This window comes from Oryzias latipes, chromosome 17 (genome assembly GCF_053564925.1).
Source record: "Oryzias latipes strain Hd-rR chromosome 17, Olatipes_Hd-rR_3.1".
Classification (NCBI taxonomy): Eukaryota; Metazoa; Chordata; class Actinopteri; order Beloniformes; family Adrianichthyidae; genus Oryzias; species Oryzias latipes.
In genome coordinates, this window is record NC_136253.1 from 3770618 (window position 1) to 3797350 (window position 26733).

General features: G+C 43.4%; 1 protein-coding gene across 5 annotated transcripts in view; it reads right to left on the minus strand.

The window, feature by feature from the left end:
* Positions 1–12308: 12308 nt before the first annotated feature.
* The window catches only part of LOC144986876 (zinc finger E-box-binding homeobox 1-like), a 75950-nt gene continuing 61525 nt past the window's right edge, over positions 12309–26733 (minus strand). For all 5 annotated transcript variants that reach the window (XM_078935450.1, XM_078935452.1, XM_078935451.1 and 2 more), the window contains exons 3-8: positions 22438–22599; positions 21431–21633; positions 21094–21220; positions 18310–20057; positions 18067–18226; positions 12309–15776 (exon numbers count right to left, since the gene is read on the minus strand). In XM_078935450.1, the coding sequence (XP_078791576.1) occupies positions 15097–15776; positions 18067–18226; positions 18310–20057; positions 21094–21220; positions 21431–21633; positions 22438–22599 (3080 nt within the window). In that variant the 3' untranslated portion in view covers positions 12309–15096. The remainder of the gene's footprint in view (positions 15777–18066; positions 18227–18309; positions 20058–21093; positions 21221–21430; positions 21634–22437; positions 22600–26733) is intronic.

The following is a 26733-nucleotide window of genomic DNA, read 5'->3' on the forward strand; positions in this document are numbered from 1 at the left end:
GGTGCATCAATGAGTGAACCAACAGAGATTTAAACTTTAATCTGTCCATCAATCCATCAAATTTCTAAACCCGCTGAATCCCTTTCAGGGTCACAGGGTTGCTGGAGCCTACCCTGTTCCTGTTGTGTGAAGACGGGGTACATCCTGAACAGGTCACCAGTCTGTTGCAGGACCACACACTCACATTCTAAGGATGACTTAGAAGCTTCATTCAACCTATGAAGCAAGTTTTTAGACTGGAGGAAACTGGAGAAAACCACCAGATACGTAAGGAGAACATGCTAACTCCACACAGAAAGAACCAATATGGGATTTGAACCAGGGCTTTTAGGCAAGGCGGCTAAGTTATACGTTGAAATCCACAGATTTAACTCACATAGTGCACAGAGGGGGAAAAAAGGCTATAATTACATACTAAAATGTATTGTACATTTATGCTCTTGTCTGTCAAAGAATGTTTGTAACTAATGAATAAATCCAGAACTGTGCAACAAAAAGAATAACACTGAAAAAGATTGTATCTGCCATGTTTTAGTAAAGAAGTAAATATCGAAATATTTGAAGTTGTAAATCCTTCTGGTGTGAGAAAAGCTCATTTACCTTGTCCCTCTTTATTCAGCCAATCAACAGAAGGTTTTTCTAAAGGATGAGTTTCAACAGGAGTGTTGCTTTAGGCAGAGAGATGGGAAATATGAAAGATTAGGAGGATTCAGCTATCGTGGGATGTAAAAGTGATTCAGTGAAGCTCCTCTCAGCCTTTCTGTGTTTGCAGGCTCAGACTGCTCCGCATATGGGATCGCTTTAATCAAAGCACAAAGTCGTACTCCATTTATTCAAAGCTCCCATTATTGGTTGTAATCAGAGCTCAGATGAGAAGCTGATATCTGTTGTCTTTTGGATCAGATGGATAACTGAGGCTCAGTGTAGAGAAGTAAAAAAACACGAGGATCAATATCTGTAAACCAACAAGAGCCCAGGAATGTGAAAATGTTCTCTCATCTTTAGGCTCTTCTCTTTATGATGGTCCTTCTTTTCAATTCTGACGCATGAATGCATCAACATCTGATTACATTTAATTTGTCGGTTTAGAAAACTGAGGTATATAAAACAATTTGTCGTCACACCAGCAAGGAGGAGCAAGAAGGTACCACTACAGAGGGGCAGGGGGCTTCAGGCGGGGGCTGAAGCAAGTTGACCAACAACTGTTTTGTATTTTCATCTTTACAAAAATCCATTCTTGCTGGGACAGAAGGTTCATACTTGCACTGGTGATTGCTTAGTATCTGACTCAAATCTTCTGATCCAGGAGCTGTTGCTCCTCTAATAACAGATTGCAAAGAGAAAAGTTTTTGTTTGAGTCTCCATCAACCAACAGCTGAACTGTCACCTCGGCTCGCTGTGCTCTGGAGGCCGGTGACCTCCCAGAAAAGGAGCACAAGCTAAAGTCTTAAGCTGAGCTGCCCACAGCTCAACACAGCATCCACACTCCTAACAGTAAAGGCTGAAGACTGACCCCTTCTGCAGCTTTCTGTGCGCTCAATGTCAAAGGTTGGGACCAACACAGTTTTCTTGCAGCACTTTACTTAGAATGACTTCATTTATAGACATTTTGGATGAAAACATTTGCTGGGTAGTCCTTAAAAATCCTTCATTTTAGGGACTGGAGTCTTCAAAGTGAAAACCTTCCTTTAGTCTAAAAGAAATTAGGAAACACTTTTCCTCACATGAGAATGTGCAGAGCCGAAGAACGGGAAATGTGTGTGTGTGTGTGCGTGGGTGGGTGTGTGCGTGTGTGTGTGTGTGTGTGTGCGTGTGTGTGTGTGTGGGTGTGTGTGTGTGTGGGTGTGTGTGTGTGCGTGTGGGTGTATGTGTGTGCGTGTGTGTTTGTATGGGTGGGTGTGTGTGCGTGGGTGGGTGTGTGCGTGTGTGTGTGTGTGTGTGTGTGCGTGTGTGTGTGTGTGGGTGGGTGGGTGTGCGTGTGTGTATGTGTGTACTGTAGATGGGAAAGACATATATATACACATTTATTATATTCTTGATACTACAAAAGTCTACAGCAGTAACCATCATGAAACCCACACTAGAAATAATCATCTTGTCATTATTCCATAAAAAAATAACAATCTTCTTCTTTCTCTTTCGGCTTTTCCCATCAGGGGTCGCCACAGCGAACAAGTCGAATGGTAAACTTGGCAATGTTTTATGCCGGATGCCCTTCCTGACGCAACCTTCTCAAAGCAACCGGGCTTGGGACCGGCACAGAAGTAGAGAAGGGAACAGGGAGCAGCCCGGAGTCAAACCCTGGTTTCACGGACGGAAGGCGCCGCAAACCAGCACGAGCTAAACTGGCTCCAAAAAATAACAATAATAATAATAATGAATAAAAATACAAATATTGAGAGTAATTACCCATAACCATCAGACGCCTGCAGATGAGATGAATAGGGTATTGAGAGAAAAAGGCGGGGAGACAACGGAGGGGCAAGGTCAACCCCCCCAACCCTATAGAGGCCAAGACAACCACGTATTTGGTTCCCAGATAAAACTTAATGTTCATTTAGGAACTCAATGAGAGCTGACCAAACAGATAGTGGTTCGGTCGTGTCAGTGGAAGAAGGCAATGAACTGGCTAAAGAAATGTATTCCACTAACAAGTTTTTCCATAGAGACAGGTTTATGGTGTTCTTTGAATTCCAGCTGATGAAGATGGTTTTTTAGCAATGGTTATTGCTACAAGGATAAATCTATTCTTAGACTGGTCAAGATTCAAATGTGATAGTTCTGAAAGGTCCCTTAATAGACACAGTGAAGGTGATAAAGGGATGAGGCAGGCCAAGAAGGTAGATAAAGTTTGGGTCGTTCTTCCCAAAATTGTTTAATGGGTGTGCAGTCGCATAGATATACAGTATGTGTCCGGGGGTATTGTGAGGGACATATGGGCAGATCTCTGATTCAAATCCCATTCTTGACATTTTGTCTCTTGTGTAGTGAATTCTGTGGAGGGTTTTGTATTGTGTTAGTTGTAAATTATTGTTTGTTGTCATGATATAGATGTTTTTACATATTTGAGCCCAAAACTCAATGTTACCATCAATAGAAATATCGTTTTCCCACTTTGTTTTGGGAAGTGAGAATGACTCATCTGAGAATATGATTATTTTATATATTTTAGAGAGAAGTTTCTTTCTTGAGGTTATTTGTATTAAATCTGCTACTGCAGGTGGAAGATCTAGATTTGTTGTAGTTGCAGACATTTTAGCTTCAATTGAAGATATAAGTCGTAGATATTTTAAAAAATGGACTGTTCCTGATGCCGTACTACTGGATAAAATAAGAAAGTGCTTTTATCATTGTTATGTTTATTATGAAGCGCCTGTTCGCTCATCATTTTATTTTTAATGCGTGTGGTCAGTGCTTTTCTTATGGCGGAACAGAACTGGAAGAAGGGTTAGGAGAATGCTAACACGCGCTAACAACATTAGCCTTGGATGAACATAAAATCCATGCAGGAAATGCTGCAATCTGCATCTGGGCTGCACATAAATATGTGGGAATAACATCAGCCTTTATTTTGTCGGGACACGACTGGAAACACAAATCCACGTGATTGTTTGAACGGTTTCTAAGGACTGAGCGATATTTCTGCTTTGAAAAGTTCACACACCAAAGCTGCTGTGTGAGCTGGCGGACCGAACTCTACTCAGAGACACAGTTCTACCAGGAAACACGGTTCCTGACCCAGCAGCTCACCCAGAGAGAAAGCAACCCCCCACTGCTCGCAAACACAAAGCTATAAGTCCGGCTGCTCTGCTCACAGACACGGTTCTCTCACGCGAAGCAGCCGATTGGTCCTGTTTGAGCTCCAAAGCTTTCTCTGAAGCAAAACACCGTCTATGCATGACGTAAACCAGAGCAGTAGAGACCCACGATCAGAATGAACTTTTCACACGAACAACGATCAGATCAACAATCAGCATAACCCCCCTATCTCCATGGGAAAGAAATTTTGATCCAAACGAGTCTGATTGGGGCAGAGTATGTTGTACGGTGTGTTTACATGACACATTTTTCTTCCGATCAGGCATTCATTCCGATAACTTTTGTCCATGTAAACACAGCTAATTTTTAAGTATCAACCTTTCTTAACTTGCTGCACCAAGGCTCTGTCTAGCCTGATAGAAAGACGTGTGCATGCTATGCCCTTGTTTGATGAAAAGGACTTGATATTGAAAAATGAATTATTTAAACCAAATGGATTTTTACAATTAGTGTTTTTTTCTGTAAACATAATGTTTTTGTGTTTGGCATTATTGCTAGAAGTTGTTATTCTATCAACATCAACTCTCCAATTGTTTACATTCCTGAAGTTTATTTGTTAGGTTTTAGTGTAGAAATTCTACAAATAACTTCTAGTTAAACCTAATTTAATTTCAACTTTTGAATCAAAATCCTTTGGAAATAGCCGTTTGAGGGTGATCCTGGCTGTATGCCAGATATTTGTTTGTTACCGAGCAAAGGACAGTCATTATAAAATAAATGTCCCTCATTTTGCTCATAAAATTAACAGCAATTTACTGCGATGTTATGATATATTAGCCTGCAAACGTTGCAAAATTGATGGCATTTGTTTACTTCCACTCCAACAACCTTCACTTCACCTCTGACGCTTCATTGTCATGATTCTGTAAAAACAAAAAGCAAAATCAGTTGGTTTTGTTCTTCGATCAGCAGAAACAGAAAAATGAATCAATACATTTACTTAGAACCATTTCGGGGGGGGGGGGGGGGGGGGTGTAATTTGAACAAGTTTTTTGGCTATTCTTTGACAGTTAGAGCAAACTGTGATATCTTTATAGAGTCTCATCATTGATTTCTCCGTTCACTGATTTACATGTAATATACATATTACTAGCAGAGAGCAGCCATGCGGATAATCTGTAGTTTATCCAGAGGAGAAAAGAAAATGGATCTATTTTATGGATGTATTGCTCAAATAAAGAATCAGATTCCTACCAGTGAAAGGCTGCGGGTTAAAATGAATAATTAAACTTCAGAATTCTCTCATTTATTACTGAACTGTGTTATGAGTGAAAGCAGTGTCTGGGCCACAAGCCCAGCTGTTGTGTGGTCTTTTACTGCCCCCTGGTGTTTCAATTCAGACTGCAAAAGTAAAAAAGGGGTCTCATTCTTACAGAGAAGAGGTTTTCCCCAGAGACACAGGTTATGTTCCTAAGGTCGTATTTTAGTTCAGAACAATGATGATAAGCTTAACCTTCATCAGAATGAACCAGAATGTAATGTATTCAGACCCTTTAGGGACAATTCCATATTTTTGTACAGGTTTGCAGATTTTTAAAACTTTTTTTTACTCATACTGTTGCTTTTCTCCCATTCAGCCCCTTTTTTGGTGGACAAAGTTTGAAACAAGACAAACTGTGAACTGTGAAAACTGTGAAAACTGTGAAATATATATATATGTTAAAGCATAAAATTCAGCAACAAAACTCCACAAAATAAGTTACCAGTTAAAACAGCAGTTTAAATATTATGTGCGGAATGCAGAATGAAAAAGGTGAGTTTTGAGATGTTTGGAAAACTGAGAAAGTGAGTCTATATTTTGTAGATCAGAGGGGAGAGGGGTTCCAGAGCTGCTGACTGCTCTGCCCCCCATGGAAGAGAGACGCGATCGTGGAACAGCCAGTCGAAGGGAGGAAGAGGATCTGAGGGAGCGAGTGGGAGGAGCAACAGTCAGGAGCTCTGAAAGATATGGAGGGTCGAGGTTGTGGAGGGCTTTAAGGTTAAGATGAGGATTTTGGAAGTGATCCGGTGAGGTACAGGTAACCAATGAAGCTGCTGGAAGACAGGTGTAATATGGTGAATGGACGGGGGGGGGGGGGGGGGGGGGGGGTTATTATTCGAGCAGCTGAGTTTTGAACCAGTTGAAGCTTATTGAGAGTTTTCTGAGGAAGTCCAGAAAGAAGGGAGTTAAAGTAATCGATACGGGAGGTGATGAGACTGGGGACTAGGACAGCTGTGGAGTGAGAGCGGGACGGAGACCACGAATGTTACAAAGATGGAAGTAAGCAGAGGAGGTGATGTTACTGATGTGGGCAGTGAATGAGAGAGTGCTGTCAAGGATGATACCCAGACTCTTAACCTGAGGAAGGGAAATATGGAGGAAATGTCGAAGGAGAGAGAGAAATGACTGAGTTTTCTAAGGGGGGGGTTTAGTGCCAACATAATAGCTGCGGTTCCATGGACAAAAGTAATCGGAAAGAACGCCTGATCGGAAGAAAAATGCGTCATGTAAACACGCCTTTCAGAATACTCTGCCCCGATCAGACTCATTCGGATCAAAATTTCCTTCCGATCGAGATAGATAGGTGGGTTATGCCGATTGTTGATCCGATCGTAAACATGTCAACAGTTCATTCCGATTCTGGGTCTCTACTGCTCTGGTTTACGTCATGCATATAGGGTGTTTTGCTCAAGAAAAAAGCTTTGGAGCTCAAACAGGACCGACCGGTACGAAGTGCGGAGATTTCTTACGCCCCTCGCGAGGGGGGTGTCGGCAAGGAGCGCTTTGTGCCCCCTGATGTCCAGACCCTGCGCGGTCCGGGCTCGGGTGCCGGCGGACCGAGCGAACCGTGTCTCTGAGCAGAGCAGCCAGACTTCTAGCTTTGTGTTTAAGGGGAAAGAAGGATGCTTTGTTACGCGTGCGCGATGTGTGGGAGGCTTCGGACTGCGATCCGTCCAGCAGCTCTAGGTGAACGAGCTGCTGGACTCAGGAGAACCGGGTCTCTCCGTAGATGTTGTAAATGTTGTTAGCCCGTTATTATTCTCCTAACCCTTCTACCAGCTCCATTCCGCAATAAGAAAAGCACTGACCCCACGGATTAAAAATAAAATGATGAGCGAACAGGCGCTTTATAATAACAATAACAATAATAAAAGCACGTTTAGAAGATCATCTGGTATATTCAACATTAAGAGGGTTTATTGTCATATGCACAGTAAGAAACATGTTTCCCTGCACAATGAAATTCTTACTTTGCTGTCTGCTCCGAATGCCAAAAAAAGTATACGGGAAATTTAAAATTCATACAAAACATACACACAAAAAGAAACAAACACAAGTTGTTGTGCAAATTCTAAATGTGCAAAAACGGTGCCTGTTGTCCTGCATGGCATCTGTGCAGTGCAGTAAATACACAAAATACGCAAAAAATAACAAAAAGCCGGCATTCTAGAGCAGTGCGAGAAAACACGTTTGCCTCAGGGGGGGCCATGTTACTATTATTACTGAGTTGCCAGATATCTATATACGTGGCAGCTCAGCTTGTTTACAGTGGGACTCATTTTCTTCTTTCAGTATTTTAAAGAGAAGTGTGCATGTGCAAATGATTTATTCCAACTGAAAGTGTGGCCCATGTAAACGTTTGTTCTAATCGGAAAATGTTTTTCTGGACTCATGTACACCGTTGAATTCTAATCCGATCTTTGATCCAATCAAGATATTTTGCACATGGAACCGCGGCTAATGAGAAGTTCAGTCTTGTTGCAATTTAAATTAAGGGAATTTCTGGTGTTCCAGGATTTGACTTCAAGAAGACAATTGGAGAGGGAAGAAGGTGGAAAAGTGGAGCCAGGCTTGGAGGAGATGTAGAGCTGGGTGTCGTCCACAGAGCAGTGAAAAAATGGATGTTGTGTTTTCGATAAATGTGACCGAGGGGGAGGAGGTAGACGATGAAGAGAAGGGGCCCCAGGACAGAGCCCTGGGGCACACCTGTGGTGATTGGAGTCACGGGAGAGGCGAATGATTTTAACTGGATGAACTGGGTGCGACCTGAGAGATAGGAATGGAACCAGGGGGCCAAACGTGGCCCTCCATGTCATTTTATGTGGCCCGCCAGAGCATAAAAATTTTAATTTCTTAAAATAAAAAATGGTGTATATTTATTCATATCTAGGGGGAATCAGACTTGAAATATCATATTGGGCAACTATACATTAGAACGTATACACTGTCCATATAACCTAACCTGACAGAATCATTTTATTCCTTGTGCTATCTTAGATGACCCCCCCCCCCCCCACCCTCACATTGACGTGTTCTCCCTACCATGACAAAGGTGGATAAAGGTGGAAAGATTTCATGTAATCCATGGACACCAGTGAAGATCACAAATCATTGAAGAAAAAAGGTTCAGAGCACTGTCTAGTGGGTCTAGATGACCCAACTCCCAATGGTAAAGTGCCTATGATAGCACAAGGGTTAATGAATGGGACGTTTGATATTGGGCTGAAATTGTTGAGGTTGGAGGGGTCTGAACCAGGCTTTTTTAGTATGGGGGTGACTACTGCTGATCTGAGAGCAGTGGGAACTGTTCCAGTGTTGAGGGAGGCGTGGCTGATGCTGGTGATCAGTGGGGACAGAGAAGGGACAGTAGCCTTGATCAAAGCAGTGGGTACTGGATCAAGCTGGCAGGAAGAGGGGTTGGATGTTTGGATGAGTTCACTAATTTCAGCAACTGATGGGAGGTTAAAAGCAGAAAACAGGGGAAGTGGGGGAATTAGAGCATTGAATTTGGACTTCAAGACATCTTAAGTTGCTGATGGATCTGCTCAATTTGTGTTGCGAAAAATTATATCAAGGTGTTACAAGAATCTAAGGAGTACAACTGTGGGCGGGGGGTGAGTTTGGGCATGTTTTTGGGAGTGAAAAAAGAGCTCTTGTGTTTCCTACTGAAGAGTTCACTAAACCAGAGAAATATGTGATTTTTACCTCGGAGATACAATCGTAATGAGAAATATGGCTAGTGTACCTTTGCTTCTGGACAGTAAGACCAGTTTTCCTTTGTAATCTCTCCACTTGTCGTCCTTTGGCTTTCAGTTGCCTGAGAGTGGGCGTGAACCAGGGTGCAGAAGTGGTGAAAGTGATGGACCTTGATTTAAATGGAGCAAGATTTTGAAGGTTCCATAGTTCAGCTGGAGAGACCAAACTACAGCAGGAAAACTGTTCTGGACCAGAGGCTGCAGTACACCTCCACCTGACCACTCCTTTGATGACTGAGACTAACTTCATTTATTTAACAGGGAGATCTGTAAGTGATCCGTAGCAAATAGGACGGTTTATCATGGCTTTAAATGGACCATCGGGCCCCTAAAACCACTGAAGTCTGTGTTTTGGTCACTCGGTTGTGTTTTTTAAGTACAACTCTTCTATGTGAGAAGCCAATAAAACCTAGTTCTCTTAAGAGTTTTAGTCAGAATTAAGAACGCCTCTTGGCTAAGAAGGAAAAACATTCAACTTGAAAAACAATGGAGGCCTTCTAAAAACCAGTTTCTGTTGTACCTTTAACAGGAGACAGAAGCTGGACAGATCCACTTCAACGCAGCAGCCAGGAGCTGACAGGGTGATATAGCTGTCTTTGTCAGACTTCCCACAGCAAGATGGAGGCCGGATTTCCGATGATACTGACTCCACACAATGGTGCAACTTGGTTTTGTGTTGAAGTTCCCCTGTAGCACAGACTCTGACTAGATTGGTCTTTGCATCTCTGTTTGTGGAGCAGACCCTTGTACCGTCACTCACAACCACCAATCAAGCAGCTTATCTGCAGCACCTGATGGAGCCAGAACTACTAGTCAACAGACATACACGGTGTTTGAGACCAGCAGAGAAAATACAAAAGTTCCTCCTCTGTTACAGAAATGATTCAAGAATTGACTTTATGTTTCATCTTTGAAAGCTTTAATCATCCACAAAACAACACACAAAGTCACTGGCCCAAAATGCAAAGTTCTGCTGCTCACAAACAATAATGCATGTTCCTCACAAATGTGAGCCACAAAAACAAAACAATCTGTCAAACCCGTATTTTAAATCCAAGAAGTTCACGTCACGTCGATGCTAAAGGCTTGAAAAAGAAATGTCAAATGCCACATATCTTTATTTTCATGATTAGAACTCCAAATTGTCACCTGTACTGCTCCTTCCTGCTAATTTGGTGCTGTTTTGTGCTGATCTCAGATTGGTGAACATCAGCACAGGTGAGTGGCGGTGGAGGGAAACGTGAGAAGGCTGCCCACCATATCTCACTATATACAGTACAGAGCAAAAGTTTGGACACACCTTCCCATTCATTTGAATGAGAAGGTGTGTCCAGGTGTGTACTTTTACTGTATTTATTCTTAATGTATTGCAACATAAATTGTAGTACATCACAGATCCATCCTGAAGGAATCAATGATCCCTCCTTTCAGTCAGCTTAACACTAAAGATCATTTATGTGTGACGTTTTTCTGTTCTTGTAGGTAACCAGGAAGTGACAACTGTCTCATTGCTGATAAAAACAGTTTTGCTGTTTTTTCCTTTGTTCATCAAGGTTTTTTTTGCAGTCTTGACTTTGAGCTTCTTCTGCAGGCAGGTCAGCTTTAAAAGCTAAAGTGCAGGAAAGAAGTCTTTGATCGCTTGCTGATGTTGTTGGTTTGCCCACTGAAAAAAATCAAAAGTCTGTCATCTTATTGGTAACATTTGAACAGTGACAGAAAATTACAAAGAAAATCAAGAAAACCACTTTGACGAATTGAGTTTTGTGGCAAAACCCTCTCTAGTGGCACAGAGGTCAGACATTCCTTGTAGTTGATGAGCAGGTTTCTGCGCGTGTCAGGAGGAATTTTAGTCCACTTTTCTTCACAAATAACTTTATATATTCAGATTTGGTGGCTGTTGTTCAGCAACTCTGAGCTCTGTTCAGCTCTCTCCATAGGTTTTCTACAGGACTGAGGTCAACAAAGAGTTTTTGTATGTCTGTTGACTTGTTCTGATAGTCATTATCCTGTTGGGAGACCCACCTACCACCTATTTAGTCCTCTTAGTGGAGGGAAGGAGGTTCTCACTCTGGATTTGGCGGTACATGGCTCCACCCATCCTCCCATTCGCATTGTGAAGTAGTCATGTACAGAAACACCCCCCAGCATAATGCTTCCACCTCCATGCTTGGCAGGTGATTTGTGCAAACAGCTGTCTTCCATTCAGGTGACAGACAGACAGACAGACAGACAGACTTTACTGATCCCGAAGGAAATGTCAAGTGTTCAGCTGCCCACCTAAATAACACAAACATTTGAAAAACAACTGAAAACACAATAAATAGAATAAAAGATAGAAGCAAATAAGAACATTTATCTAAAATCAAGTTTCCCAGAACTTCAGTCTAATCCAAAAATAAAGTAAAAGCTCTTAACTCAGAGTTTTGTACAGTCTGATGGCTCGTGGGCCAAAAGACTCTCTAAGTCTGTGGTGGGGCAGCGTCAGGATAAAAGTCACTGAAGGCCTCATGCAGAGGGGGGGTCACATTGTCCATGATTGTTCAGCTCCTCCTCCACTGAGGCCAGCTTCAGTCCTCCTGATGGTCAGGTTTCTCTGGCTTGTACCAGCACACCACCGCGTCCAGCAGAACCCTTTCAATGACTGTTTGATGAAACACACCGAGGAGCTCGGTGGAGACGGGAAAAGATGCCAGCCTCCATCCTTTTTGTGGAGCAGGGTGGTGTTCTCATTCCAAACACCACTGCCAGGTCTTTAGAAGACGTGACCGTCTCCACCAGCTCACCGTCTGTGCACGTTGGCTGGCAGAGGGGGGGTCGTCTTCTGGTCCAGAGTTAGTTCTTTGGTTTTGTAGCTGGTTGTGCTTGGACCAACAAACACAATCCTGCACCAGCTGCCTGTGCTCCACCTCCTGGTCTTCCTTAATGCAGGCCACAAGGATTGGGAGAGTCCAACTGGTCTGTGTGAACCACAACTCTTAGGTTAGGGGATCAAATATACAAATAAATGTATATCAATTCTTCCTAGGTTGATTTCTTGATTTTCTAATTTGACTGTTCATTTCCTTTCAAGTGGGCAAAACTTCCAAAAGCAGCAAAGGATCAAAATGTTGTGTTTTGATCAGCAGAAGTTTCCATTTTCTGTTATTATTTTGTATGTTTTTTTTCTGTTCTTGCCTTTATTTTGCATTTTTATTTAAAAAAAATTGTCTACTCATCTTAATTGAGTCCCTCAATAAAAGTTTTATTTGTATTTATGTGTTTTCTCTAACATTTAAGAAATATTCAAACATCAGTATGCTGATCAGATACGATATTTTAGTCTTTGCATGAAGCCCTAAACCACATTTTCCATCAACCCTGAGTTGATGCAGACCAACATGCTCATTATTTGGGGTTTTCTGAAAACTGCCCTGAAAAGTCTGCGGCTGATCTCAAAGTCAACCCAACAGAAGAAGAAAAAAGTCACTCTGAGCTGCTTTCTTACATTTTAATGTGATTAGGAGTCATAAAAATGGAGCAAACCTAAAATAAAAACAATACAAAAAGACAGTGGATTTACAAAGGGTGTGTATCGACAAACATTATGCAGCCTTGAACAGTACAATGGAACAATTGGCACAGAACAAAGGACAGGGCGGCAGGAGGGGGCTATTTTGGCTTCAAAATAAAAAAAAAGGACGACTTCATATCAGGATCCTTCATTAAAACGGCGACGACTCATGCTTTTAACGTCACATAGTTTCAGATTTCAGTAGCTTCATAACGACAAAAAGAGTGGATGCACAAGTAACAGTTTCTATTTCTCATTTCATTCCTGTCTTTTTTCTTGAGTTTTTTATTAGTTTTAAACAGAAGGATTACAGAATACATTTTTTGGATTCTTTTTCTCCTTTTCTTTGTTTTTGGAGTTTAGTGGAAACAAACGTCAGCTCCCAGAACCACAATCTGGGACTTTTTGTTTGTCTCAAGGTTATTTTTCATACTAAAATATATTATTGTATCAATTCAAACTACAGTAATGTACACTACAATGTGTAATAAATAACCATAAAAGAAAATATAAAAATAAGACACATAAATATAAAAAAGTATTCTAGAAACTAAACAGTAATATATTTTTGAATCTGTGAAAAGGGGTACTAATACTGCCATTGTTAACAAAACATACAAAGGACACAATAAAAACATAAAAAATACTGTTTGGTAAAACCAACTGAAAAGCGTCAGAAACCACATTCACTAATGTTTGTTACCTGAAGTGCGGGACAGCTTGTCACAAATGAAGCTCCAATTGGTTTTTTCTTTTTGAAAACAAGCTCAGTGGAGGAACTAAAGCTACGCTGTGGTTCTTCCATTTCATCAGGAAAACCTTTGTCTGTTTTTGTCCTGAGCTTCATCTACTCAAGAGTGTAAACACGTCAAAAGAGTCCCAGAAATGCATGGCGGTACGGTTTAAAAGGCATCTCATAATCCACAGGAAAGATTCCATTCACTGGCCCTGAAACTGCTAGGAGACAGTGAATGGAGAGAAGAAAACAAAGCAAAGCAGAAGGTTGCAAATCATTCCAATGGATGAGAAATGTAGTGCTTCTAGTTTTAGCTCCGTGCAACGTTCAAACTCCTCCTAAAGCCGGTTTTTCTCCTCCCTGTTTGGGGATTTTGTCACTTTTAAATCTTTTGAAAGTTTTGCTGAAAAGCATTTGCATAGAGGAGAGCAGAGCAGGGCCTGACATGTCGATTTAAACGTAAAAAAACCAAAACACTTTTTGTATTTAGTAGAAAAAGGCCTCTGTTTACAATAGATGATTTCTTTTTTCTTGACTTTGAGGCATCTTAAACCCCCCCTGCTTTGAAACGGCTCCTTCTGTAAATCCTGTGTTGTTAAGTCAAATCACCAGATTCTATCAGCTTAACCATTAAAATGAAAACAATCCTAACTTTGGTTGAAACAGTAACATTTAAAGTGAGGACTGTTGATGGGATGTGATTATAATCGGATTCAAAGCGCTCCTTCATCACAGCTGCTATCAAAGCGTTCAAGGAGTTAAACATCATATGATTATTGTGACCTATAATAATAGCTGATCTGCAGTTTGAAGGACAGAGAGGAAACCTGCAGGTGGACTGAGGACTGGCATTTCACAGGAAGACGCTTCAATTTGTGACAAACCTGCTGTTCTGTGCAAGTCAACAAACATTAGTCAACATGGGTCCTGTGGAAGTAACAAAGGAAGATAATACTTGTGGAGAGGAAACAATAACACTGTTCAATGGCACTTTAACAGCACACAGGTCTTGCATAAGGCTGGAGGCATTGGGCTGGAGCAGGACACGCTCCCATCCTTCCTTTGAGCTGAAACACCCACAACCACGCCAAAGAAGGAGAAGCTCGTTTCGGTTAAGTGCTTGAGTTTTGGAGCCGAAGCCCAGCCTGGAGGGGCGGAGTCTCCACGGCGGACTCCGCCTGTTCAAGCTGTCGCAAAACAAATGCACCTGCTGCTGGCTTTGAGGTTGTGGCTCCACCTTCCCTGGTTGGACAGATGTGATTATGGCGAACAAAAGCAGCACGCACGCACCCCGCCCTCCCCAGGAATACTTTGTTTTCCTTAAGGCTAACAGTCGAACTGAAATCAAAAGTGAAGCTAGCTAGCAAAGACTACCACTAAGACGAACAACATCCTGCCAGCTAGTGTAGACATATAACACTGAAGGGCAAACGACGCATGAGGCATGTATCCGTAGGTAAACCAGGAATACTGTAGTGCAGAGGTTTTTGTTCGAAGAACTCAATAAAATACTGATTTAGGAAACTTCATTGGCAATAAAAAGGTATAGAAATCTTTCTCATCTTTACAAGTTAAAAGGTTTTTAAACAAGGTTAGTAACACTGACTGGTTGAAGGAAAAAAAACACCTGGGATGTCTCAGTAACAAGTCTAAGCAGTTGATGGGGTCTACTTCAAAATCTGTACTTCTAGAAACAGGTTTAAACACTAATATTTCATTTTCACAAATAAAAAGTCAATGTTTTACTTGTCAAAGTTCAGGCACACCTGGGTTTTTGTACACAGTAGTGGACCGTTGAAATCCTGCAGCGTCCGACGGACTCCAGTCTTAGACGACTCGTTCTTCCGTCTTAGACGACTCGTTCTTCAGTCTTAGACGACTCGTCCTTCCGTCTTATACGACTCGTCCTTCCGTCTTAGACGACTCGTCCTTCCGTCTTACACGACTCGTCCTTCTGTCTTACACGACTTGTCCTTCAGTTGCTCGCCACGGGAGCGTCTGATGGCTCCGTGCTGGCCGGAGCCTCCCTGACGCTCTCGCCTGAACCCTCCTCACAGTCTGCGCTTTTCTCCGCCTCTGCAGGTCCTTCCTTCTCCTGGGTCCTTTCCCTCGACGCGCCGTCGGCGGGCTGATCCTCCCCGAGCTCGATTTCTACCACATCGCAGGAGAACTCATCCTCCACCCTGTCGCCTTTGTTCCCTGCCTCCTCCTCCTCCTCCTCCTCCTCTTCATCGTCATCAAAGTTCCCCTCGTAGATCTCGCACTCGCCGTCGTCCACCTGCACCACCCGGATGTCGTCCATGCACATGGCTTCGTCGTCTTCATATTCCTCCCCCTCGCTCTCCCTCTCGTCTGAGTCCACCTGGGAGGGCGGGGTGGTGGTCCGGCTGTCCGAATGCAGCCCGCCGAGGGGGCTGCCCAGATCCAGCAGGGCTCTGCGTGAGCCTGAGGCGGAGCCTGAGCTGGAGCTGTCCTTCTTGCAGTAGGAGTAGCGGTGGTTCATGTGCTGCGAGTACGAGCCTGAGTGGGAGAAGCGCTTGCCGCATTTGTCGCACTGGTAGGGTTTCTCTCCGGAGTGCAGGCGGGAGTGTTCGATCAGGTGATGCTTGTGTTTGAACGCCTTGTTGCAGATGCTGCATTCATGGGGTCGTTTTCCTGCAGGGAAAACCACAACATCAGACAGCTTTTCCTAACCAAATCATTCAGACTAATTAAAGTTACAGTTTTAAAATCTCTTTATGATCTACATTCAACTCCATTGATGCCTTCAATTCTGTCTGTGGTGTAAAAAGATCAAGTAAAGATTTGATACTAATGTCATATTTAAACCAAATAAAAGTGTAAGGAAAATATTTTCAGACATTTTCATCCTTGATCTTTTGGATCAGTTCATTTAAAGGAGCAGTTTTTTTTATATATTCATTCATTTTTAGGAAGCCAGTCTGGAGTTTGTTCATTTAATCCTGGAAATAATCACAGGGAGGACTGATGGCTGAGATATGGAGCAGAATAATTCAAATTCAGCTTTCCCACCAACGATTGAGTCTGAATTATTTTTGGAATATCAATTATAGCTTCATTATGTCATGCTAAATCAATTTTTTGAGCTTTTAAGTGTACTATAATGTTCATTCCTCATGAAAAGAAACCCCAAAGCTCTTTTTAGATCCATCCACGCATGTCTGAGCATTCCTCTGAGCACCAGCCCCTCCCAATCCACAAAAACCAGCGGGCTTTCACGCGCTGACGTGGAAGAGGTAAATGAACAATGTGCACATCCATCTTTGCAAAAGTTTGGATGTTGTTTGTTTTCGTGAAGACGCAGACACGCTGCTGAGGTGGAGCGAAGGGCGGGGCCTCCGAGGTCGAGTACTCTAACCTAATAAGTAAGTAAGTATTTAATTAATTTTAAAAGTTATTCGTTAGTGTGCCAAAGGTAGTAATATGCTATCACATATAGAGATTTTGTTGACTACAAAAAGCCGGGGAATAGCATGATGTACAGTAGGCCCTTTAAAGTCTGCTATGGATTCATTGAAAATATTCCACTTCCATGTTCCTCTGAGTTGATAGTGAGATCAACATTTAGCCTTTGTATAAAGAGTGTCCTTTGAAATATGTTATTAATGCGACAGGGGTCTTACAAACACTAAAAGAAAACTTTTGGTCCAGTTTCTTACTGACCGACTGAGAGCCACAAAATCTCACAACATTGTTTATAAAAATGTCCTTCATGTATTTTTTTGTGGCCATTAAGTTCTTTATTTCTAACATGTAGTTTTTACGTATTGACAATAATGAAATGATAACAGTCTTATATTTTATTAGGCTGTATAACAATTTAGATTTCCTTCCAAAATCCAATTTGCTGTTACTAAACCTCCTCCTGATGCAGCCGAGGCTCTTGTAGTTGTCATTAGAATGCAGTTCTGTCATTTCAGAACAGAAACTAGAGGTTCTGCTGTGCGGAACATAAGAACATGAGCTTTAAACTTCGTCTAATAATAAACCGTTGAAACATCATTCCACTCAGTCATCTGACATGCGTGTATCTATGAGGCTTGATAAAACGCATAAGGCCTCTTCATTTAGAGTCATGTGTCAAACTCTAGGCCTGAAGGCCAAATGTGGCCCTTCGTGTCATTTTATGGCCCTCCAGAGCATAATAGTTTTTAATTTCTTAAAATTAAAATTAAAATTGGTGCATGTACTGCCACTCCTTTGCTGCAGATGAACTCATGTTATATGTGCATCTAAAATAAGAAGAAGGAGCTTGTTTGAGATTTTATGGGGAGGAAGGAAAAAACAAAGGCTTCCAGGCAATTCCCACTCGATTCCCATCGTTGACGAGCCGTTCAAAAGAGTCGCTTCATTGGAACCTCACATCTCTAAGCCATTGAAAACAACAGAAATTTTTGAAAATAATCTTCTTTTCTTTCTCTTCCAAAAAAAAACAATAAAACCCTGGGAAGATGTTCTATGATCAAAACCCTTTTTCAAAATTAATGTCTTCGTAATTGTTTTTTTTTCAATGTAATGTTATGTATTAAGATGTAATTCTGTTTCAAGTATCCTGTTGCAATACGATTTTCATTAAATAGTTCCTTTGCATTTAATAATCTTATAGAATGCAGCCGTTTAGTTGGCCCTCACACTTTTCACTTCACCAAACCCAAACGTTTGCCCCCACCCCTGGATATGGTTGCCTGCATGATGAAGCATCAGAATGGAGCAGAGCAGGAAGCTTTCTTACACCACAAATACACTCTTTTTCAAACTGCCTTTTTTCGCCTGATTCACATCAATTTGAATAAAGAAATACTCAGAAAAGTCTTTTCTTTGTTATATGTCCTCCATTGTCAGAACATGCTCTAAAGACACCATTTTCATGGGCGTGGGTGTTCCAGAGCAGACCAGGAGTCATGTTTTCCGGGGAAGAGGTTACCTGTGTGTTCGTATTTGTGCCGGAGCAGCGAGCTGGCCTTCTGGAAGACCTTTGAGCACAGATCACAGGGGTAAACGCCGTTCTCCAGCCGCCGCTTCTTTGCCTCGCTCTGCTCGTCTGCAGCCGAAACAGTCTCAAAGCTGCTCTCTGTTCGTTTCTCCTGCAGGAAAGAAAGAAATTAAGAAAGCGTCCAAATGCCCACATCGGAAACACCTGGGACATGAGCATGGATTCAGGACCCACCTTGTGGCCGTTGAGGACAACAGTTTTGGCTCCGGCGGAGTTTCCGGCTGCGGCGTACGTGTAGGTGAGCTGAGGGATGAGGATGGTGCGCTTTGTAGTGGCGTTGATGGCACTGAGGCAGCCCACTGTACCCTGACCGGCAATGGCCACTAAGGTGGGCAGCTGAGCGGCGGTGACGATGTTGACGGGCCCTCCGCTCTGCGGCGTGGTGACGTAGATGGTTCGGCCGTCCAGCTGCTCCTTCCTCAGGCAGGTCAGGTTGAGAGGCTGCTCCTGCTGCTTGCTGGGAGCCGCTGCTGCTGCTGCTGCTTTCTCTTCTAATGCTGCAGTCAGGTGTTTAGGAAGAGACAAGTCCAGAGGCTCTGCCTGAGAGTCCAGAGATTCTGGATCTTCAGGTTCACTTTTAACAATCACCAGGTCGCTGCTGGATTCTGACGGCGAGGCGCTGCCACAGTCTGACACTCGCGCTGTGTTTGCAGCCTCGTCTTCCTCTTCGCTGTTGTGATTCACAGCCTCCTCTGTGCTGGAATCTGGGCTCTCCCTCGCTTTTGCTTCACTCCCACGTTTGTCCGTTTTTCTGCCAGCGTTCATCTTAGCAAACCACTTCCTAACAACACCTACAGGAATACTGACAGACTCGGAGATGTTGGAGAGCTCCTCCTCGCTGGGGTTGGCGTTTGAGGCGAAGTACGTCTTGAGGAGGGAGAGCAGGTCGTCCACAGGTGGCTCCTCCAGCGTCACTCCGGCCTCGCTCAGCAGAGCAGCAAAGGACGGGTCCAGAGCGGCAGAGTCCACGGCCTCGCCGTTGGCCTCCTTCTGATGCTGGAGCAGGTGCAGCGCCTCCAGGTTGTCGGGACAGTCGTCGCAGAGTAAACATGAGCTGGTGTGGCTGTCTTTGGGCGTCTGAGCTGCTCCTGGAGCTTCATCAGCTGCTGGGGCCTCAGCCTCCTCGCCCTCCGACTCCGGCTCTGTCTTCACAATAGAAAGATCGGTGGGCTCTGGGGTTTGGGGCTTCTCTGCTTTGGTCGGGCTGGGCGTTTGGGCGGCGGCAGGCGTGGGGGGAGGGGGGTTTGCTTTGATGACGAGTGGTGCAGGCTGGGTATTGGCGGCGGCGGCGGCTGCAGGGGTGATGCTGTAGTTGATGATGATCTTGGTGGTCCCATCGTGATCCACGAAGGCCGGCAGACTGATGATCTGCTGCTGCGGCTGCTGGACCACGATTCCCTGCTTCCCCTGCGCCACCACGCCGTTGGCCGAGCCCAGCACCTGCCGCAGCACGTTCCCGTCCATGGCCACTTTGAGCACATTTTGGAGGTCATTTAAATTGATGCTAACAGGCGACATGAGGCCCACTGTCGGTACCACCATGGCCACGCCCTGAGGTAGGGCTGCGGCGGGCGCAGCAGCGGGCTGTGCCGCTCCGTTCACCACGCCGTTACTACCAGCGGGTGCTGGTGCGGCGGCGGTGGCAGGCTTGCATTCATATTCCACAGGTTCGGTTTTGATCTGGGTGACGGGCAGCTGCTCCTGGAGCGGCTTGCTGTCGCCCTTCTCCTTGAGGATCACGCGGGCCGGAGCGATGGCGACAGGCCTGACCTGCGCCGTCGGGGAGGGGGACTTCATTGCAGTTCGGGTGATGCCGTTGGGGGGCGTTGTACCCATGCACTTCTTGCTGCTGATGTGGGAACTGTAGGAGCCTGAGTGGGAGAAGCGTTTCTTGCAGTTTGAGCACTCATATGGTTTCTCACCTGGAAGGTCAAAGAGACAAACGCTTTTCAGAGACTCGGAAACACTTTGCTACGACTCTTAGGTCAAACTGTCATCTCAAAAATGCATTCGTTAACATTTTCCATCGAAAAACAGATACAAATATTTCACACTGATAAGGGCTTTCAAACTCGTGATCTGTTCCCAAAAATGTAAGATCAATTTGCTTATCTTATTAAACATTGGAGAGTGTAGTAAAAATACAATCCAGGCAATGACATTTTCACTCTAAAATGCAGAATAACATTGGACTTTAAGAATATAAACTAAACAAACTGCTACTGTGACCGCAAGTAAACGAATCTTCAAAATAAAGTGTCGCTGAAGCTTCTCATTTCAAAATAAAACTATCGAGTGTTTTTATGTAGATGAATAAAATGAGACTGAAGTTCACTTTTCTCCAAAAAGTCCAGGTAAACACTAATTTGCTTCAAATATAATAACAATTTAAATAAAAAAAACATATTACAAATATTACAAAAATCTTGTGATCAATTATGTGAAATCACATGACTGTCTGCAACCGTGGCGACGAAGCCGTACTGGAACCCGTCTGCTAAAGGGTCATCTAAGGTCTTTTGGTATTTCCACTAAAGATGAGAAGAATGCGTTCATAAAACATGGCTGTTGAAAGCACTGCTGTCAGTCTAGAGTAAAGAACTGCGAGTGTTTTCTGGCTTTCACATTTTTATTGAAGTGTTGCTGTGTCTTCATTTACTATCTTTTTGTCATCGATCTACTGGAACTGTACTCAGAAAAAGCATGGAGAACATTTTCAGGATTTGTTGTAAAATGATCCAAAGCAACAGTGATGTTCATGTTTTGTTTACTACTGAAGTTAAGCAGGAGGAAGACAGAAAAACCTTTGAGTGTGACATAGTTTACAGATAAAAGTCTACACAAAAAGGGCCCAGTCGGGATCGGAACAAGGGCCCTCTGACTGTGAGGAGAGAGCGCCAACCACTGTTCCAGTGTGCAGCCCCCCATTCGGACATGTTTAGGTGTCAGAACACTGACCGCTGTGAATGCGCAGGTGCTCCTTCAGGTGGTGTTTGTATTTGAAGGCCTTGGAGCATTCAGTGCAGTTGAACTTGCGCGTCCCGCCTGTTTCTCCTGATCCTCCTGTCGACTGGGACACGTGATTCTGCAGCCAGAAAGAACAAACTCTTAAAAAACCCTCATCACATTCCTTCAGGACATGGATGAGAGCTTATTAACAATTGTGATTTTCTTCTTGATGCCTTTAAATCTGAGGAAATCAGATTAGCCTCTTAGTCCTCTCCTTTTTCTACAGCATCAAGCCCGAGCTCCCTGTTGGTTCCCGGGGTGAACCTTCACGCTGCAGCACGTGTACCTGCTCCTTGCTTCCTCGGTGGTGGCTCATGTGCCTCTCCAGCTGCGAGCGATAGGTGAAGGTGTAGCTGCAGTGAGAGCAGCTGTAGTTGTCCTCGCTGGTCTCGTGGCGGTATTTAATGTGTTCCTTCAGAGAGGCGTTGCGTTTGTAGCCCCGGGAACAGTACGGGCAAGTGTGCAGCTGGGAGAAGGAGTCAGGTGTGCCTGTGGAGGCGGAACCAGGCAGAGGAGCATGAGGCCTCACCTTCACACAATGCTTTTCATCTTAACACGCTAGACTGATGGAAGAGTCCTGTTTGTTCCCGCTCTTCCTGGATTGTAAATCCATATTTCTCCCAGGCCTTAAAGACCCACTCCAATCATCTCTCTGTCTATTTTCAGTTTTTATTAATTATCATCATGATGATGCTGTTTATAGCCCAAATAAAAACAAAACTTTCTAGGACATAGTTTCTGCAGAGCAACAGGAGTTCATTGAAAATTCATCTCTCAGTTGTGAGCAGGCCCGTTAGTGTGGAAAGACCCCCCTCTACCCGCCCCCCACTAAAGAAATACTCAGATGCCATTTTAAGCTTTATATAAAAGGTCATGTTAAAAACACCAAAAGACGTTTTTAATGGCAGTGGGTGTTTAAGCTCTCAAAGGTCATTCAGGGGTCAACACAGAATGGTTTCATTAAGATTCTTTTGGTTGTAATTTAAAATTATATGTACAGAAAATGCCATCATTGCTGTTCTGAACATTTGTAATTCTGACTATAACAGCAGGTTCCTTTTGTCAGGATATTTATTAAAGAAAGTTAACACCCATTAAGTCCTGACTTGTTACTTTTCTGGCCTCATTTTCCTTCCATTAAAATGCAGAACCTTTCAGTTCATCTCTGAGCTCTTTCATCACATGAATGTGTCATAAATAACATTTTATTCTAACCACTATGAAAACAGTTTTGTGAGGAAGGGTCATTCAGTTTGGCTCAGTGCAGACACTCCAAACTCTTCTAAGTCGCACCATTTTCATCAGCGCCTCCGGTCTCTGCTGGACTCTGCTCGTCCTCCGGGGCTTCAGGATAGATGATGGCCGTGTCCCCCTGCTGGAGAATCTCCTCCACCAGAGCGTCCTTCACCTCTTCCTCCTCCTCCTCCTCCTCGTCTGAAACACATTCCTCCTTCACTAAAAACACAAACAGAAAGGCTGCATTAATGACATAGCTTTACCTGAGTAACATTCTGTGCATTCATTACATGTACAGTGTTCACTTTGCAGTTTCAACTGTTTTACCACTGGGGGGCGCCACATGACTAAACAACCAGTCATTAAAAAGGAAAGATGAAGGAACCAGAGAGGATTCATGTGAAGGCTCTGCATCATATTGATGAGTTTCAGGTAATAAGTGTCTGACTGGCTGAGAAATGATTAAATCTCATAGCACTATCTGGAAAAGTTCAAACTGTTATGACACACACAGGGCCTATTACTATTGTTGTTGTTTGGTCTTATATCTGTTTGATATTTGCAATTGTTTCTTTATTGTGCAACTGAATGTACATTTCTGTAAATTGAAAAATGTGCAAAAAAGTTTATTGACAACAAAAAATTCAAACTGTTATTTTAAACCAAAATCTAAGCAGTAATGAGAACTTCATCGTTAACGATGATTAAGAGCGCCAAATATGTATTTGTAAAAGCTGCTTTTATCTGTCCTGACTACCAAAACTGTCAAATCCACATTTTAAATACCGGTACTACTGAAATTATGATTTGCAAAATAAAAAAGCACGCAGAAATACATGTCAACCCATTTGTTCCACAGCCTGTTGTTTCTGAATCCCACCTAGAAACAAAGAAACAGCAACAGCGCTTTTACTTTGAAAGTGTCTTTCTGTCCCTTACTGGTCACACTAGGAACGGCTTGTTGGGTTTCAGCAGAACAGCTGGTTTGTGGCACAAAGGCCACTGTGTGTCTCTGGAGAACCGCAAGCAGCCGTGCGCAGCCCCGCCTCCGCTCCACGCCAACTTCTGCGTGACGAGACCAAGCAGCACAGCTGTAGCTCCGCCCCTCACTGAAGCAACGCTCCTCACAGTTCAAATGAAGAGCATTGAACACTTCCTTCATCTACATGAAGATGACGTAACAAGAGACACTAAACGGCAACTCCTGTAAACGGAGAAGACAAATGCTGGATTTAAATCCAGAAACAACAAAAAAACTAGAATTAAAAGAATCTGGTGGAAATAAATCTAAACCTGAATTTAGTAGAGAAGGATCTGAACAGATGAGACAGAAACATCCTTTTTTACTGGAGCCCTGGTGTCTCTTTTATTCTTTCCACACATCTGGTTGGAACTCGCAGCCGGTCTGACAGAACCCAGATGACAATATTTGACTTGGAGTTAAACACCATTCAGTCTCAGATACAGACTTTTTGTTCTGAGCTTATTCCTATCAGGACATATTCATCATTCAAAAATGAATGCTTCTTAAATTGCATGAAATGAAAACTAAAGTTGTGTGACAGAATTCTCTGCTGTTTGGGCTTTGAACCAAACTCTGCAGCTCAGGCTTTTCCGTTTGGCTCAGTCTGTTTCATTGACCTCGTTTTGACCCGACAACTATTGGACTCACAAAGGAGATTCAAGTTACTTCACTAACTCCCATGATGCTCAGCTGCTGTGACTTCAAACGGAGAGTCATTCTTCATCCATTCATCTCCTGTGTGACCACAAAACATTACTTTAGAGGTTCAGTGGTTTCCTGTGATGGTATTTAGCAAACTTTCCTTTTTTGATACACAAATGATTGTAAGCAGAAAGTTCTCATGAAGTGTTTCTCAGATGCTTTGCCTCTAAAGTTTTGGACGCCTGCTCCCCACTTCAGAAAACGGTCATCTAGACTTAAGGGGCTTCAACCTTTAACGCTGAGAGAGCCATTTTCTTATGGACCAAAACCCAGAGAGAGCGGCCAAAACCCACTCTGTCATTTAAAATTCCACTTTATTTATGTTTTTGTGGCTATTAGGCCTTTCATTTAAAAAATGTAGCTTTAACAGGGTTACTTCAATTATTTTCTAGATTTCTTTTCTGAAATTCTGCAGTTTTAACGCTGATAAAGTCGTGTCAATGTGGATTTTTGAATCAACAGTATATGTTGCTCATTTCTCTAAAGACAGGAGAGCAGCTCCACTATTCTAGGTGCTTCTGATGGGATCCTGCATTTTTTTTACAAAGTAATGTCTGTAACAGGACAAGAGAGAAATGGAGGTGCAGACTTTACTTCACCTTTTGTTTATAAAATCACTGATAAGATGGAGCACTGTAGTAAAGTGTTGCCATGGAGACCGAGCATTTGAAATGCTTCCAGGAGCAGTGCCAAAAGCCCCGTCTCTTCCTGCTGAGCTGTGTCGGGGACAGGTGCAGCTGTGTGTGTCCCAGATAGTCTGCAGGATCCCCCACCACAACTGCAGCGGCCCCAGACAGAGGAGAAAGGGTCTGCCTATGCTGAACTCAGCATGTGTGTGTGTGTGTGTGTGTGTGAGGACAGCTCGCTGCATAGGCTCATTCTAATCACACCCATCGTTGCTTCCCATGATCTCACCCAAAAGCTTTCCCAATCTAATTTCCCCTCTGAGTCTACCTTCACTTCTTCTCCTCTCTGCTTTCACTTCTTTATCTTTGCCTTTCTTTGCTTGTTATAATCAGCTCATAAATCCAACAGCATGCTCAATTTTCTGTACTGCATTTTGCAGAGCATAAGTTGTAGTTTTTTGCATAATTTGGCCAAGGGTGCGACTTATTATGTGATTTTTTTAAACATAGATAGGCTCGTATATTCGTTATTTTACCACTAGCAATCTGTTGCCCTTCAATGGTTGTTTCCCACTAATAGCCAGTAGAGGGCACTGTAAGTGTGTATCAGTATTTGCTACAGAAGGCAAAGCAGAAGAAGCAGCAGTCCAAAACAAACATGGAGGAGAATCCGATCAACCTCCTTTGAAACGGCATCCTCCTTCACCTCTCTGTAAACAAACTAACCTTCAACTAAACCTGCTCCAGAAAGCAGGTTATGCTAGCTCCCACGGTAAGTTTGAGGCTAAGGAAGTGGATTTCCTCAGCTTTCGGTTCCAGAAATGGAGGTATGTTTCAGGGTAGGTCAAGTTGCCATGGCACTCATGCTCTGAACATAACCTGGTCTGGAGCAGGTTTAGTTGAAGGTTAGTTTGTTTACAGAGAGGTGAAGCAGCATGGCGTGTCCATTTGAAGACGATTTAGTGGATGAAGAAGCTCAGATAATACTTTTTCCACCGTGAGAGGGTGATAAGACCACATATGGATGTTGGAAAGATAAACTTTTTTACTTTGATCTAACTTAATTATTTGCTTCAGTTAAGATAAATCTTTTTTTTTTTGTTAAGTCAGTTTAAAAATAACATGTAGCTTTGAGGCAGTTATTTTACTTTCATTTACATTAATTCAATTGAGTGTAACTTTGGTGCTGCTTTTAGATCTGCTCAGGGATCCCCCTCCCTGCGTGGAGAGAGGGCCGCCGGGTCCAGGAAACCAGCACCCAGGGAACACGGCCGGCGCTCCCAAGGGCCCAGTACCCCCTACCAGGGATGGGGTAGGGGACAGATAGTCCGAGGTCCCACCTTCCTTGTGAAATGCGTGTGTGTATTTGTGAGGGTGTGTGTGTGCATGTGTGTGTGTGTTTATGTTAGAATGTATATTTGGAGGAGTAAAGGGTGTGCGTGCTAAGGGGGTGCAGTTAAAATTGGCGGGTAGGGCACTGAGGGGACATCTCCTGATTACTCACAGTGAGGTCCCATCACCCTCCCCACCAAGGGCCCTATATGCCTACGATGCAGTTGAAATTGGCGGGTAGGGGTTAAAAGGACATCTCCTGCTTGCTGGCAGCCCCCCCCCACCCCCCACCAAGGGCCCTACATATCTAAGGTGCAAATAAAACAGAGAAGGGGGGGGGGGGCTGTTCCATACGGCAACCATAGGAGCTCCTCCCCCCAAGGTGCATCGCAGGCTGACCCCCCCATCACCCTAATAAGAGATTATATGATGCTCTCTCCATGCTCTTCTCTATTTGCTGTTGGACAGGACAAGTTAGAATAAATAGAGTTCAGACTAGAAAAAACTCTGGTAAGAACAGAGGCTTTCTAGATTTAAATTAATGATTGGACAGGATTGTTTTTATCCTAACATGTTGACCTCATCAAATATATCTCTATTTTTCACATTTACTAGTCATTTTGAGCAATTATTATCATACTGCTGACACACTATATGTGCAACAGGAAG